Below are 16,453 nucleotides of genomic sequence, written 5' to 3'. Positions count from 1 at the left end.
GCACGCACGCCGACACGCATATATGTATGTCCATATACAGCATCAACTCAACCACAATTCAAAAAGAAATGTCACGTGAGTTTTAGCGTTGCAAACGTTCCAAAGAGAGAGGAAGAGAGAGAGGAAATGCTGGCAGAATGGCACGTTCGCCCACACTTACCATTCCCAAACCTCTTGGCCCCGCATACTTGTTTGTGTACTGTTACCGTTGTAACTGTGTTGGATGGGGCCCTAAACAAGCTACCGTTGGAAGGATGGTGGGGGAGGAGGGGGATGAGAAAGGAATAAGCAGCATCTTACTCAGGTGGCCAAGAAAACTTTGCAATCATTCCACTGCACAAACGCTCTCTTTTCAGCTATCTCTATACAAGCAGTCAGCTGGTTTCTTAAAGCATAACTCCGATCCATTTTGTCTTCATCCGTCAAACTGATTGATTTGACCAAAAAACGTCTAATATGCTTCCACTACAGAGATATATACATATTGGCTTATGGAAATGAATGTCATCTAAAAATCCTGTACATCTTATGACGTTTTGATGTTACCTGGGCCATTGCTTTAGCACTTCTTTGTCACGGACACACTACTATACTTCACTGCTACATACATTAATGTAGAGTACTGTTGCTGTCGGATCATTTTATCAATTCAGACATTCATGAAGATTCACTAAACGTAGGGATGTCCGGCAAAACAGTTGAACCTAACTCAAGTTTTGCAGGACCTCAATGCAATATCATCCGGCAAGGTGCTGCAGTAGCCAATTAAATACATGCAAGTGCAGATTCCTGGTAGATTACTCTGTAATGAGAACGCAGTATTTGTACAGTCTACGTTGTGATGTGGTGAAAGATGCAATAATTGTCCCTGTATGCGCCCACGTGGCTGTTTGTGGCCTTGAAAAGGCTGATGATGACGCAGTGTTCTTAGAGAGTCTAGAAGTCTGGAACCAGTACTACTGTGGTACCTGTAAAGCGCCTTGAGACATTATAATATGATATTTGGGTTAACCTGGAAATGTGAGAATCAAAGATTTGGAAGCTGTGTGAAATTTGATGAATCTGACTTTAATGTCTTAACACCCCTTTCACACCGAGGGCTCAACCAGGGTTGAACCGGTGTTGATTGTGTGTCTGAAAGGGTTAACCCACGTCGACTGACTGACTCGGCTACGCGACCCAGGTCGAGAGGTGGGTTGGACCCAGGTCGCTAACAACCAGGACGGGCCAATTGTCACTGGTCGGCGTGTAGCTCAAACAAACGGTGCGACGGCAGCAGGAATGTTTTCAATTACGTTGGAGGTGAACGACGGACAATTTGAACAACGTGGATATGTGGCGAGACTTTGAAGTGCGGGAGCTCCTGGCCATCCGTGGTGAGGGAGAAATGAATCGGTAGATGATCATTTGGACAAGCTCTTACATTATCCAACAGTTGCCACATGCCCAGCTGAAAAACTTTAGTAGGCTACTATATGTAGCAAATCTTTGCTGGGATGGTAAGAGTGAGTGAAATATATACATTTCAGTCTTCAGCAGTGTCTAATCCTTTTGTAAATGTTGCCTTTATTATCATATTAGATACTACAATGTAGTCTGATATATGATAAATGGGTACTGTAGATAGACAGAAGGAACTCTGTCTATCTCTGTAGGTTCATGAGTGTTGATTGATAGATACTGTAAATCTGTATGTTGTCTATATGTTTTTGCATACATCACAGCTGCACATAACATATAACATAGTTTAACATTTTACAAAGATAAAAATGATGTATGTACTATATTTACACCATATTATCCCCAAAACATGCATCATTCTGTGATATTTTGTGTTTTTGCACACATTAATGATGCCACTAACATCCCCTCTGTATCATCTTCCAGACGCTAATTGGTATGCATTGTTCCCGGGTTGTGTCAGAGGTCGTATCTGAATTGTCATGACCAGGGATTAACCCGTGTTGACTGACTTGGTTTGAATTGACAAAAGGAAGGGTTGAACATGGGTCAAATAACCCTGATCTGACCCTGGTCATTGGTGTGAAAGAGGTATTAAAGGATTCCAGATGAGCTACCATCCAGGCTCTTGCAGCATGTTAGACTATTGTGATTTTTTGATCTGAGGTTGGATGGCAATAAATTGGATTGAGTCACTACCTCAAGTGAGGGATTTCAAATATCGCACGCTCTTGTTAACAAGTGAATGTCAAATGGAACGATATAAAAAAATAAACTTTTAGGATTGATGCTGCATCTGCAAAATGCAGACGCTGTACCAGACCATCGCGGTGAAAAGGAAGCTTAGCGTGAAGGAAAAGCTCTCCATTTACCACTCAATCTACAAACGAATGGGTTTCCTTTGCAGGGTGGCATGGGCTCACCCTTTGCTCACCTGAGAACATGTACCTCTATTTTACGACAGGGATTTCAGAGTAGAACGGTTTCACCGTTGCATCAAAAGGAGCTAGTTGAGGTGGTTCCGGGGTTCTGATTAGGATTCCTCCTGGCCTTCCTTCCTTCCTGTGTAGGGAGGGCTACAGGGAGGAGACCCTAAGGAAGACCCAGAACACACCGGAGGGATACAAATCCCATCTGCATCCCCCAAAAGGAAGCTGGAGGATGTGGCATCTGGGCCACCAGATAAGCGACTGAAAGTGGACTGATGGCTGGAGGAGACTTGCTGTGGTGCCAGGGTAGTATAGCCTTTGGTAAAACCATAGAGATGAATGATTTTATATCTCTAGGTACAACAGGTGTACACATTGCCTGGTATGAATGATTGGCAATGGAAGACTGCAACTGTGATGTGATAAATGGACAGAGTTATGCTTCAAGGCTAGCGGTGTCTAGCTCTTGTTTCTCTTGAGTGGACACAAGACATTGAAATAGCATTTAAGTATTGTCATGCTACTGAATCAGGTTAGTTGTGAACCCTGCATTTCGCTCTCCAGGTGTCTCTCAAATTCCCAAGTACTTCCTCTGTCTATGGATAAGCAAGATTTGAGTACTTTTCAGGGGGGAAAGCTTCTTCCTTCATTTAACATACTGTATATAAGAACATATTTGCTTTGGAACATTTATGGCCAAGCTCCAAAGCAATCTTTGCACCTTCTTAAACACAAATATGCCTATTTATAATGCTGGGAAGTGTGTCATTTCTAAACCTTGGGTAAGGCCAATTGCCTTGACAGTACAAAATCAAGAAAACAGGAAAAAGGAACAAAACCAAAAGTAAACAAACAAAAAATAAAATAAGCAAAGTCTTTCACATACAATAATGTGTACTAGTAAACATGTCAACATTTATTTGAGTTTGGGTTAATGGAACTGCACAAGGAAAGGGAAATGATGAGGCTTGGATTACTTGACAGTTTGATGTCATGAGAAAGATGGCAAAGTGGGATGTGGCGGAAGATTGTCAAACACACACACACACACACAAACGCACACCAACACACACAAAGAGGAAAAAGGAGGACAGGGAGAAGGAAGAAGTATTTGAGAACATGCACCTCTATTTTACGGCCTTCTACCACGGTGCCGTGTAATTTCTCTCTGGCCCTGTCGGCGTCCACGCTATGCTCGAACGTTACGAACCCAAAACCCTGCATGCAGGACGGAAAGAGGCAAGAACAACATGCACATTATTTTTTACAAATTTATACTCAACAATACAGTGGAAAAACTGCTTGTGTCAATAGGAGCACAGTAAATAACACAATTTTCTACTTCAGTATCCCATATTAACCAATATCCAATGATATAACACAAAAAAAAGAAGCTAATTATTTGATGAGAGGAAACTGACCCTTCGCAAAGCCTTGCCCTCTTAGGTACTGTTACTATGCCTGTCAAGCTTTCCTTTCTAGCATGGCACATATTCAGTTGCAATTTAAAGGTCCCATATTGTAAAAAGTGAGATTTCCAGGTCTTTTATATTATAAAGCAGGTTTAAGTGCTTTAAAATTACTGTTAAACTATCAAAACACTCAATATACGCTTGTTTGAAACAAGCCGCTAGGATTTCTGTCCATTTGTGATGTCACAAACATACAATATTTATACCATTACACAGTTTTAAACGTAAACATTCTAAATGTGTCCCAGTTTATTTCCTGTTGCGGTGTATGTAAATAACATCAGCTGACAGGAAGTAAACATGGACCCAGACTGTTGCCTAGCAACGCAATTCCATTGCAATTCCATTGAAATGCACTAAAACTTAGCGTTTCAGACAGAGGGTGAATACAGGTATATTCAGGCAGACAGTGTGAGGAAAAGTATATGTTTTTTTTAACATTACAGCATGTAAACATGTTCTATTAGAAACACAAAATACAACTATGAACCTGAAAATTAGCATGATATGGGACCTTTAAGGGCAATATACCCTCCAAAATGGACTACATGGTTGCATGCACAGTTCTGTTTATACTGCACCGGGTGTCTGCTTAGGCTGATTTCAGGCAGAGGTAAACAAAATCATGTTTTTCATTCTTATTCTGTGAACACTGATTTTGTTGGCCAAAAAAATTTACTTTGAGAGTTGGTTGAAAACTCTTTGAGTCTTTGACAGACTCCTTTTGAAATTGGAACCCTGCTAATTGTTCTTTAAGGGCCACATACATGATTGGATGCTAAGTTAAGGATGCTAAGACCGAGGCTAAAGCTGCATTTTCCAGGCAGTTTCATTTTCAGCAGCAGGACAGAGCTCCTAAAATTAGTCTGTACTCTGATATGGCAGACTCCAGGACCATGTTACCATGCAATGGATGTTCCAGTCCTGAACGGGGGTTTTATTCACATGACCTGAAACCACACTAAGCAATATAGGTAGCTAATTATGTGCTCCTTGGTAAGTAAGACTAACGTTGCATTGCATACTGCAGACAGTAAGCTAATTAGCCAGACATGATAATGTTAGTGGTTTATAATGGGACAGACAAAGACCCTATTTATTCCATTCCTTCTGTTTTACTCTTTAGTTTTCTAGTTTTGAAAGGTGAATAAAAGATACAACCCTCCAAACTCTTTGGATGCTTAGTATCGCCCTCACTAGAGCCCCATGTACACATACGCTTTGTCATATTCAGAAAAGCTTGACAGGTCCGTTGCCCCTTGTTACGGTTGCTAAGCAATGATTGGAAAATCACTGTTTTGGGGGAAGGGTTTAGTGAACGGTCATCTGAATTCATACAGAACATCAATTAACTAAAGTCAGTAAGGTTTTTAATGTGAACAATGAAACAACTGCAATAATGTAATACTGTAAGACATTGTATTCGCTGTTCATTATTGGAATTGAAGCTCCTCACACTTTTATCCCATTCGTTACCTACACTGTCCCAGTAAAGTCAGGTCTCGAGGGTTAATAACGTACCTCAATAATAAATGCCTGCTTTTATAGCAGGGGTTTATGACAATTACATAGAATGCAGTTAGACGTAAATCGTTTACTGCCATATTCAGATATTGCAAGGCGGTATGGTGAATGCATTCCTCTGATGAAGTCATAAAAGAGTAAATTAAATCTACCAAAAGAATGAAGAGAAAATTAACTTCTTTATGGCATTACATTAGCAATAAGAAAAAAAAGACTATATCCTTTTATGCACATCAGCCAAAATGAACAACACAAAAACAGCAAAGTATCTTTTTTTTTCTAAAAACCTCAAAGGAGCTTAAGGACTTCAAAAGGAACTTCATCTTTGATAGACAATAGTCTGGCTCAGTATACAAGAAAGATATTGTTCTAAGGAGGGCGTTTTAATATACCAGTACTGATCAGCCATGACTCTGGTTTGGACAGTGTTCAAAATCTGCATTTAGCCATTTATGGTCCAGATGCCGTAAAATGTTCTTGTTTTTCGATCAAGCTTTGAGACATAACTTGTGTAAACTTTGGGTGGATAAGTATCCTGGTTACCGTACATGGTGGAGATTATCAAAATACACAAATGTTGTAATTTTTTGCAAATGTTATTATGTCCCTAAATTCAATTTAGATATTTTAGGTGATTAAATTAACCATTTAGATTAGTCTATTTATCAAAAGTATGCCTACGAGAATGCCTCAAACCCTTGCTCCGTTGTTTTCAGAGAAGTAAATGCCCATACAACTAAACTGCATTCTCCATTACATTACGTTACGTGGATTAATAATGTCACTGAAAGTTACCTAGTATAATAACGAGTATAACAAGTGAGAAAGTCCAATTACGGGAGGGCGGGAGTGGTGTCAAACAAACACAGGACTTTCTTACATAGTCCATGATGTTTTTTTACTACGCCGAACCCAGTAGTTTTGTTGCCTAAACCTAGGTATTGTTGTTGCGTTTTCTTGTTTTGTTTTGTTTCAATTTACAACGTTAATAACCCGTGTTTAAAACTGTTTAAAACTGTGACTGTAATCTGGGAGGAAATACATTTCCCTTGATATGTAATTGAGAATGCAGTTTATGGGAACGTAATTTTGTAGGAGACAGGGTTGAAGCAGGGCAAGGCCGGTAGGTTGTTGCAGTAGCTGGCCTTCTAGATGAAGTGTGGTGTACGTTATTAACTTTGGTTTTACTGACACCATACACTACAGTGATTATAACAGCTGTACAGTTATGTTGAAATGTATTGACCTGAGCCTAACTGAGCTGGTGATATGAGCAAGAATGCTCTATAGGCTATAGGGCAACGTTCCATCAAACACAAAGAAGCAGAACCAACTGTGTTCCCTTAATTTAAAACATGTGTGCTGATCAATTCTTCTGGAATAGACAAGTCTGAAACAGTTACTACAAAAATAAAAAAAATAAAACAAATTTAAAGACACGCTTAGAAAAAAAACACCATATACCTTAGAGCCGCGCTCGTTGAAGATGATTTCCACGTCTAAGATTTTGCCAAATTGCTGTAAAGACAAACAAAAGAGGAAACGCTCAGTGATTAATTTTTTCTTTCTCAACTCAACTCAATCAACTCAACAGAAAATGTAAGGATTTTTACTTCTACTTTTTGTTAATCAGAATATCTTGTAAAACAGCGACCTGGGGTGTCTCAAATTTCAGAAATCTAATGTACGTCAGATATTGTTGTACTTACGCCGAACATTTGCCTGAGGTCTGGGTCTCTAAACCTGAAAGGGATGTTGGAGACATGAAGTCTCTTGGGTTGGGCCTTGCTGTCTGTGCTTTCAGGTACACTCTGTGATGGTGGCTGACTGTCCGTCTGGGCGGCATCATCTGTCTGCTGGAAAACACAGAATAACAGATCACTGAAACAAATGAAAGATGTATAATGGCATTTCCAGCATCTATTAATGCAATTTTACAAGATCATTGATATTCTGTAACATAAAACTATGAAGTCTGTTTGACAACAAAATAATATGTATAATTTATGTAAATCTGTCATTATTTAAAATACATATGGAACTTCAGGAGTTTGCATGTCCTCCCCATGTTAGCGTGGGTTTTCTCTGGGTTCTCAGGTTTCCTCCCACAGTCCGAAGACATGTGGGTTAGGTTCATTGTTGACTTGTTGAGTGTGATTGGTTGTCTTTCTCTATGTGTGTCAGCCCTGTGATAGTCTGGCAACCTGTCCAGGGTGTACCCCGCCTTCACCCAATGTCAGCTGGGATCCGATCCAGCCTAGCCTAGATGTTTTGTAGGGTGTGCGAACTGATCAGGACCGCAACTTTTTTACCTGTAGTTACTTTAGCCAGCAAATAGCATCCGGAAGTTAGGAGACAAAACTGGAATTAAAACAAATGAAAGAATGGGCAGGCCGCATGAGGTCAATACGTTTTTTGAAAATTCATTTTAAAAAGACACTTACACCACAAGTGTGGTGTTGTAACCATGCAAGTGTCTCAAAGAAATAAGGGTTGCAAAAGGGTTCTTCCTGAAGGACTGAGGTTCTATCCAGAACCATTTGCTTCTGAAGAACCCTTTTTTTTAAGGTTTTTCAATTGTTCTTTGTAAGACTAAGGGTTACATTAAGAACCCTTTGTAGCCAAAGGAAACTTTTTTGGAAGAAACAGTTCTTCAAGGATTGTTGAAAACATGGGTGTTAAAAGATCCTCCCAGCCACACTACCTAAAAACTGTTATTGTGATCAGCCCTGGCCCTTTAGGAGCCTGATGAAGAACCCTGAGTGGGTTCTAGATGGAAGCCTTGGAATATAAATGATTCTCAGTAGAGCCCCCTGGGCAGGTTCTTGTTAGCACACTTAGAAGGTGGAAAGGTTCTGGAAAGAACCTCCAGAGAGGGTTTCTGGGTAGAAACACACCATAGAAGGGTCCTCCGTAGAACCTCTCATACGGGATTATGGGTGGAACCTTTCAAAGATGGTTCCATAACCCTCTATATTGGGTTCTAGAACCCTCTGACAGGTTTCTCAGTGGTTTCCCGCCTTTTAATTGTTCATGTAGGCCTAGGAATAAAAGTTGCTAACTAGAATCATATAGGGTTCTTTGGCTTGTCCCCATAGGAGAACCCTTTTTGGTTCCTGGTAGAACCTTTTATGAAGGTACAACTTCATAAAAACTTTCAGAGGGTTCCAGAACCCAACATGAAGTGTTACGGAACCATCTTTGAAAGCTAGATCCCAAATAATCTGTGGAAAATCTGTGACATTGCCTTGTACACCCCCACTGAAGAACAATACATTGTTACGTTTAGTCCGATGTGGGCAAATGTGGTGCACAGACAGAGTTCTATTTAATTCTTCCTGACTGCCACAGACAACAAAAATCCAAGTATTACATACTATCTCATTAATGGAGCGTACTCACATACGTTAACTCTCATTCTGAGTTGTAATTTGAAAAGAAGGGGAGATTTGAATGCACACTCTGGATTTGAATGCATTATGTCAATATGTGAAGAGAGCATATTCAAGCAAAAAAATTAGCTGTTGAGTTGCTCTTTAATGTCAGATTAGTTCTTACATTAATAACTCGTATTATTGTGAGGACACAGTTTCAGACCTCAGGTCACGGATCCTTAGAGCTAATGAAAGTTATAAATGGTGCACGAGACGAAAAGTGGAAAGAGTTAAATATGCAAACACAGAGACACAATAGATGCTCGTGCACACATACACAGAGTAGCAGCAGCAGTCTGTGTTTGTCCTTTAGCTCTCAGTGTGAGTGAGATCAATGGCTGTTAAACACAGGAGAGGACTTCACAGTCTCTGTTACACTGAGTGCGTTACAAAAGCTGTTGGTGTGTCTCTTTGCTGGCTTCAGAGCTAATCTATTTATGAACAAGTATTGTTCATAAATTAATACATCCATATAGAGACAGGGGAGGATAATATATTAGATAATGCAATCCAATAAAAAGCATCCAAAACTGGCCTAAAAAATAAAAAAACAATTTCAATGAAGCGACACCTCGCTGGCAAAAAGGTGTTGATTATACAAAGTGTATGACGTAAATGTGGCATTATTTGGAGGTTGAGGGGGTGGGGGTGGTTCTAGTGATCATGTTTCCATGGTTCTTAGGTTGAATAATAAATGTACTGAACATGGAGACTGCTGCCATACCCACGTGTAACATACTAAAACCCTGATCCTACATAAAAGTCAACGGTTCACAGTCCTCCTCTCTCTTTCTTTTGCTCACAAACAGTCCTAGGCTTCAAGCCAGCTAGAAATACAGACTGCGTATGTATGTTTGTGTGTGTGTGTGTGTAATTGTGTGGGTGTGTGAGCTTAAAAAGAAGCAGCATAAGGCCAGCAGACTGCAAGTCTTCCATGCAACGCCTAGGTATATACCGGCACATATGGAAAGGAGTGTACACACACACAGCAGCGATTGCCATCTGTGAGCAGAGCTCCTCGTCGGCGGTGGCGAACGTCCGCCTACACTCGCGGTGAAACAATACAAACACAACGCCGAGACAAAGCATCTCATCTCATCCCTTTTGGCATCAGAATTTGATATGTGAGGCGGAGGCCAGGCTGAATATAGCGTGGTTTCAGACATATGGGAGAAATCAAACAAGAGATGATTTCTTAACATCAGGTTCTCAGAGAAGAGACGATGAATTACAACCTGGAATAAAAATGAAGTGAAAAGAAAGCCTGTTAAAAACAAAATGTGTTTTTTATCTGTAGAACCTGTTGTTAAAGAAACAGAACAGTCCTTTCTTCCTGCTGATCTTTTCCTGCATTCTTTTGAAGGGATAAAAATCCACATCTGTGATACTGGTCTACTTTAGTTCAGTTTATCTATTTCAGTCATTTTCAATTCATATAGTTCAAATACTTAAGCTAATAAATACATAATCATAAGTTGTTGGTGAAACAATAACCAATTAAACCAAAACAAATTTACACTGACCAAAGGCTGTAGATCGAAGCCGTTTGATCGAAGTATTCTTTTATATTTTTTTTATAATAATTTCATAATTTCATAATTTGGAAAGATCCTTTATGGTGCCATCAGGTGAAAATCCTACATTTTCGATGTGAATGAATTTGATGTTACTGGGCCTAAATAAATTTGATGTCAGTTAATAGGTAATGTTAGTAAATAAAGTAATATTAGTTCAAGAAGTTGATGTTAGAGGCTAGATGCTAGACTAATTAAGAAATGTTGTTGTGTTGAAATGTTGAAATTGTTGAAATGTGTTAACCTCTAAGCTTTAGACCTAAATCTCCCTTTAATTTAGACATAATATGAAATTGCTTCACAATCTTCCCTGGTGTTTCTGAAACTCTCAACTGCTGAACGGTGCATTCATATTTTGAACTAAATTTAATTGATAAACATAAACCGTTTCCATTCATAAACGGTTCATTGTTGTATTCACTGTATTCATCTATTCAGCCTTTATTCACTGATTTGTCCTTTACTCATTTCTATTCATTTTGTTAATTTTGTTCTATCATATATTTTCTGTTTAGTAGTTTAGTTATGTAGTTAGTTAAATAAACATTTAATTTATAAAGAACTTAATGATTTGTATTTGTGTGTATGAAACAAATTAAATCACTGTACACTATGACAATAACTCAGAGATAGACTCTGAGATTGTGAGACTAAAGTGATTAATATACATTTTGGAAGTTTCCCCTTTTTTTCCAAAATTGGGTGGCGTGCTAAACTGAATGTAATGTTAAATTCTGCTACTTGAACTAATTGTGTATGATAGCTGAAGCTGAGAGCCATCACTTTCCTCAACCCTTTACAACAATTCATGGGTTTGATATTTATATTTTTTAGATCTTTTTTTAGATATTATGTATCATTACATATTTTGATATTATTAATTATTAATTAATACATTTGCTACAAGTAATACCTCCCAAAACAGCTACAGCCCTGAGGTTCATAAAATCATGAAAATCAAAACGGTTCATCCCATTAGGAACATGAATGTTTTCAACACATTTCATGGCAATCTGACCATTAAATTGTGAGAGGAGCCTGCAACAGCGCTGGCAGCTGTGAGGCCGAACTAAGCGTGATGTTCACCAGGCCATGTTTACAATGGTCACCAATTTACTTTCGCATTTCCCTGCTAAAATTTTGCTAATTCATACTGAACAAAAGGCACAGCTGTGGCTGGTGGAAATGTCATTAATTAAACAGTTATTTGGTCAAAGTATTTGGTCATAAGTATTGAACAAATTGAAATTTTGAACCGTTAGAGGTGCTAGAAAAAAAGTCAGAACACCGCCAAAATCATAAGGATTTATCTTCTGATGACCATGAATGTCTGTACAAAACATGGCAAATCATTTAACATTTCAGTCTGGACAAAAGTGGTGACTGACCAAAGGACAATCCCATCACTACAGCCTCACCACTAGTGGCACTAAAGATGTTTATTCACACCTTAACACCAGGACCCCAGGCTCTTTAGGGGTACTTTTTTCTCCAAATCCCAGGCCAAAGAGCGTCTGTATGAGTTTGTTTGTGCTGATGGGCCATTAAGGCCTCATTAGTCTCCATCTCTTTAGCACATTGTGACGACTCAGGCTGTGTTTCCATAGCGCAGCAATGACATCAGTCAATACACAGCCCCCACACACCATACACAGCCGGATAGATTATCTAACAGTTACAACCTACGTAAAACTGGTATACTCTTAACAGTGTAACGTGCTATTTTCACATGATATATATTTTTAGAAAAACTATTTTCATGCTGCCACGCGATGCAGTAATAGTCCACGGCGATCCAAAAGTACCACAGCATATGGAACAAAATGTTGTTTTTGAAAGGCTAAATGGCCGCTTTGCTGCAAGGCTTCCAATAAACGGAGGACTGGCCCAAGAGGGGCCGACACGGAAAGGGCTGAGACGGCACTGGGGCCTTTAAACGCACCACCGGTTCGCTCGTGATGATGGATGTCACGTCACTGTGTTCCATTCCTCCCATCTCTCTTGTGGAGACCGGGAAGGAAGAAAACTGAAATGACCGAGCCCGGGATGAGGTCCGTGAACGCGTCATCTCTGACTTGGCCGTGCATGCAGCCACAAAATACACAGCGGTATCATGCTATAGCTCCCTAGATGAGGGAAAAACAGACATGGGAGTACTATCTGCCCCCCGGATCAAACTGAGCTGAACATTATTCCTTCTCGAGGTCCTCTCGCAGACAACCTGGGGAGCAATTTGTGCACGTCGATCCGTGAGATCATGTTAATCATTAAATCATGATGGATCTTGTGTGAGAAGTGAACATTTTTGACTCCAAAATGGAAAGGGCTCATCGTTTGGGGAGCATGAACGTGTTCAGCAGATTAGCAATCGCATCCAATGACAATCAGCCATTGGATTCTCTTATAAGTGGAATTATGCAGATGTATCCTAACAGCAGGAAGGGCAGACGTGCATTTTGCTATGGAGAATTTCAGTCGTCAACAAAGAATAAGACAAGTTTCTCATAACCCCCCCCCCCCACACACACACACACACACACTCACTTCACTTCTGTTTCCAAAAATTGGCAAAACAGAATGTCTTGATGGAAATATATAAATAAAAAAATATAAATATAAATAATTGATTGCGATTTTATAAAAATGCAGTTTCTTTCTCTCCTACCCCCCCCTCTCTCTTTCACTGCACACATGTGGGGCTCGCCGTGAAGGGAGAGGATGTTAACGTTGCTCTATAAACACTCCGACCTGATGAGGTCATTCTTCCTGGATGCTTACACACTCACACTACTGAGAGAGAGAGCAAGAGAGAGAGAGAGAGAGAGGCAGAGAGATGCCCATTTCCACCTATAGCCACAAAACATTATGCAAATAAGTCCATCCATTTACAGGTTTTTTACAATTTGTCATAAGCTTCTTCCGATATTAGGTTCACTTTTTCTAGACATTTGTAAGGCGGCATGCATGGTGGTATTCTATTTCTTTCATTACTTTGACGACAAAATGAGCTTGGTGTGCAACATTTTTGAAGCCAGTGAGTCTCGTTCAAAATCAACCACCACATCCATACATACCTACAGCACCCTATGGTAAATGGTAAGTGAACTTGCATTCATATAGCCTTTCTAGACTTCGACCGCTCAAAGCGCTTTACACTACATGTCAGCATTCACCCTTACGAGGTGCCAACCTGCCCATCAGGATCTAATCTAAATACTCATTCACACACCGATGGCCCAGCAGGAGCAATCTGGGGTTAAGTATCTTGCTCAAGGACAATTGGACGTGTGGACCGAGGAGCCGGGGATCAATTGGATCTACTCGCTCTATACCTCTGAGCCACAGCCGCCCCCTGCCACTCCCTGATCCACTATGGAGATTTCGAAATGCTTTTTAGAAACTGTTACAGTTATGGAGTCCCAGATGCAACAAATCTCAATTTGTTGCAGATGAATCAGTATAATTCTAGCATAAATAATAGAATAAGTTAAATATGTAAATGGATTGTAAAGAAAAAGCTGCCAACAGAAATTTGTAAAATGATAGCATAATATGATCATATTATTACAATATGATTCCACTAAAAAGAAAATATTAAATCATCGCCCTGCCAGCTAATTACACTCTCACAATTGTTGGAATTTTTGTATCCAGTATTATTTTGCTTTGTGTACTTTTCAGTGATGAAGTAAATTAAATCATGAAATGAAGTAAAGTAAAATAAAGTGGATGTACATTAGCATGTTGTTAAGTTATGGCTGAAAGAATCATTGTAAGAGTGCGATATTTAAATTACAAGATCTATGATTTTACATCGTCGTAATTCAAGTTATTATCAGTGTCTTAACAAGCTGAAAGAGCTGACTCAAATGAGAAATTTACTCTGCTGTACTTGATGATTCTGTGAGTTGGCCAAACTGTAAAATTACACTTTTAGCATGTCTGTATCTTTATGCTAGTGTGCCGCAAGACTCTACCTAAGGACCACTTATTTTCTTGATTGTTGCGCACAACTATATGCAGATGATACTATTATATATTCATCAAAAGCTTCAATAGCACACATTCAAGAGGCCCTGCAATCTGATTTTAATAGTCCACAAACTTGGTTGTCAGCTAACAAATTACTGCTCAATAAAACAAAACAAAACAATTCAGAACTTGTTGGTGTGAGACAGATCCTCAACTCCAAATCCAACTCGTTGGTTCTAACTTGTAATGACGGCAGATCGCTTCAGAAACCACATATTGATCATGTCATGAAAAAAGTAAGTTTTGGTGTTCTGTATCGTTCCAGACATTGTTTTACATTTAATGTTAGAAAAGAGACTTGTTTCACAACTTGTACTACCAATAATGGACTACGCTGACTCTGTTTCCCAGAAAGCCTGTTTGACTTTACACTAGGTTGTTCTTTTTTTACACACCATTGCACAATGTTAGACAGACTTGGGTGACTCCCTCTAGATATAAGACGTCAATTTCACTGGTATCAATTTATTTTTAAATGTATTAACTTTAGCTATCCCTATTGCCTAAAGCAATTTGTTGTTCTTTACACATCAAATTATTCACTAAGATGCTCTGATCAGATCCTCTTTATGGTCCCCTTTGTATCCAAAGAAGTTGGATTTATGTTTCAGGCAAGTTACCTTTAAATATTTCTTCTCTGTCATCATTTTACTTATTTGAAAATGTTTTGTTTTTTCATCTTAAAACAGACAGCCAATGCTTTCAGTAATGCCATCACTGTCCCCCTCTCTATTTAAAGATTGATCATTGTTCGTTTGACTGTGTCTACTTAGCATAAGGTTGAACTCTTTTCATTCCTTTTTGCCTTTCAATTTTATTATTATTATTTAAGTATTATTATTTATTTACTTATTTTTCCCTTAGATATTTAGTCATATGTCTATGATTATCGTATGACTAACATATGACTATAAATATCGCTTGGTCGCTTTTGTGTTATATAACATTGTGTCTTGTACTGTTCTGTTCTCCATTTGTTTTTGAGTGAGTGAGCGTTTGTTGGGTCCCCCTTGAAAACGAGATGCATCCCAAGGGGTTTATCCTGGTATAATAAATTACATACAAAACACAAGCAAATTGAGAAAACATCTTCACCAATTTGACAACACATCGCCGCACATACAGACAACACAACCAAATACAGAAATGCTCTGCAAGTAGCGCTATATACGTGATAACGGACAGTTTCCAGGGGGACACTAAAACGTGACGCAAAACCCAGGGCAAAAATGTTTGGGGTGCACCACTAACTCCCACTCGTCAAGCTCATTGCTGTGGGCGCACTGTAAGAACTCGACAGTACGTCTAGAGAGATTTTAGTTAGAAAATCTAATTTGTCAGAGTCTTCCAGTTACCTTTAAGCACATCATATCATCATTTTAAGATCATCACCTTAACAAGCTCAGACTCAGGACCTTTTTTTTGGATTGGGTATTTGGGGTTTCAGTCTGTCAAGCTAATGCAGTCTGTGGAGCTAACGCTAACTCCAGCAGCAAGTGAAGAGCTGTCATCTACATGTATAGTAAAAGGAGTTGTCAGTCAGATATTAAGACATTGATATAAGGCCAATTTTTAATGCCATGATAATATTTGAAAACTATTAAGTCATTTAAAGTATATACCACTAATTAAATTTAATACCGTACAGGTCCGGAGTTTATTTCATAGGAAAAATTGCAAATAGATATGTTCGTCTTGTTGTTCGGCCTTATGCTTACCCTTGCTCTTTAGCCCTTTCTCCTTATTGTGATGACTGTCCTTTAATGTGGTGTAAGCATATAATAAATTGAAAAGTGTGCCATGTAGATGCCAAATATATATGTTGTACATAAGATCTCAATATCTCATGTTATTTTTGCTTTCATGGTAATTTGGGGATTCACTGTTGGGATAAACAGCTGAAACATGCAGGACTGAGATACGAGAAAGTCCCAGACACAGAGAGACACACAGAGTAGATGTGGCTGAAAAGATGAGGAACAGAAGAGAGGAATCAAGCAGTCAGAGGGAGGAATGCAGCAGACAGA

General features: G+C 39.1%; 1 protein-coding gene across 19 annotated transcripts in view; it reads right to left on the bottom strand.

The window, feature by feature from the left end:
* rbfox1 (RNA binding fox-1 homolog 1) overlaps window positions 1-16,453 on the bottom strand; it is a 203,626-nt gene that overhangs the window by 54,306 nt on the left and 132,867 nt on the right. For 17 of the 19 annotated variants that reach the window (XR_005209788.1, XR_005209787.1, XM_037791461.1 and 14 more), the window contains exons 3-5: window positions 7,096-7,242; window positions 6,851-6,904; window positions 3,516-3,608 (exon numbers count right to left, since the gene is read on the bottom strand). Coding sequence is in view for 17 of the 19 variants with exons in the window: in XM_037791461.1 (XP_037647389.1) it covers window positions 3,516-3,608; window positions 6,851-6,904; window positions 7,096-7,242 (294 nt within the window). In the remaining 2 variants the exon portion in view is untranslated. The remainder of the gene's footprint in view (window positions 1-3,515; window positions 3,609-6,850; window positions 6,905-7,095; window positions 7,243-16,453) is intronic. The other 2 variants (XM_037791446.1, XM_037791450.1) reach the window with 2 other exon arrangements.

This window comes from Sebastes umbrosus, chromosome 14, assembly GCF_015220745.1.
Source record: "Sebastes umbrosus isolate fSebUmb1 chromosome 14, fSebUmb1.pri, whole genome shotgun sequence".
NCBI classification, from domain to species: Eukaryota; Metazoa; Chordata; class Actinopteri; order Perciformes; family Sebastidae; genus Sebastes; species Sebastes umbrosus.
This window is presented reverse-complemented; position numbering and strand designations above follow the sequence as displayed.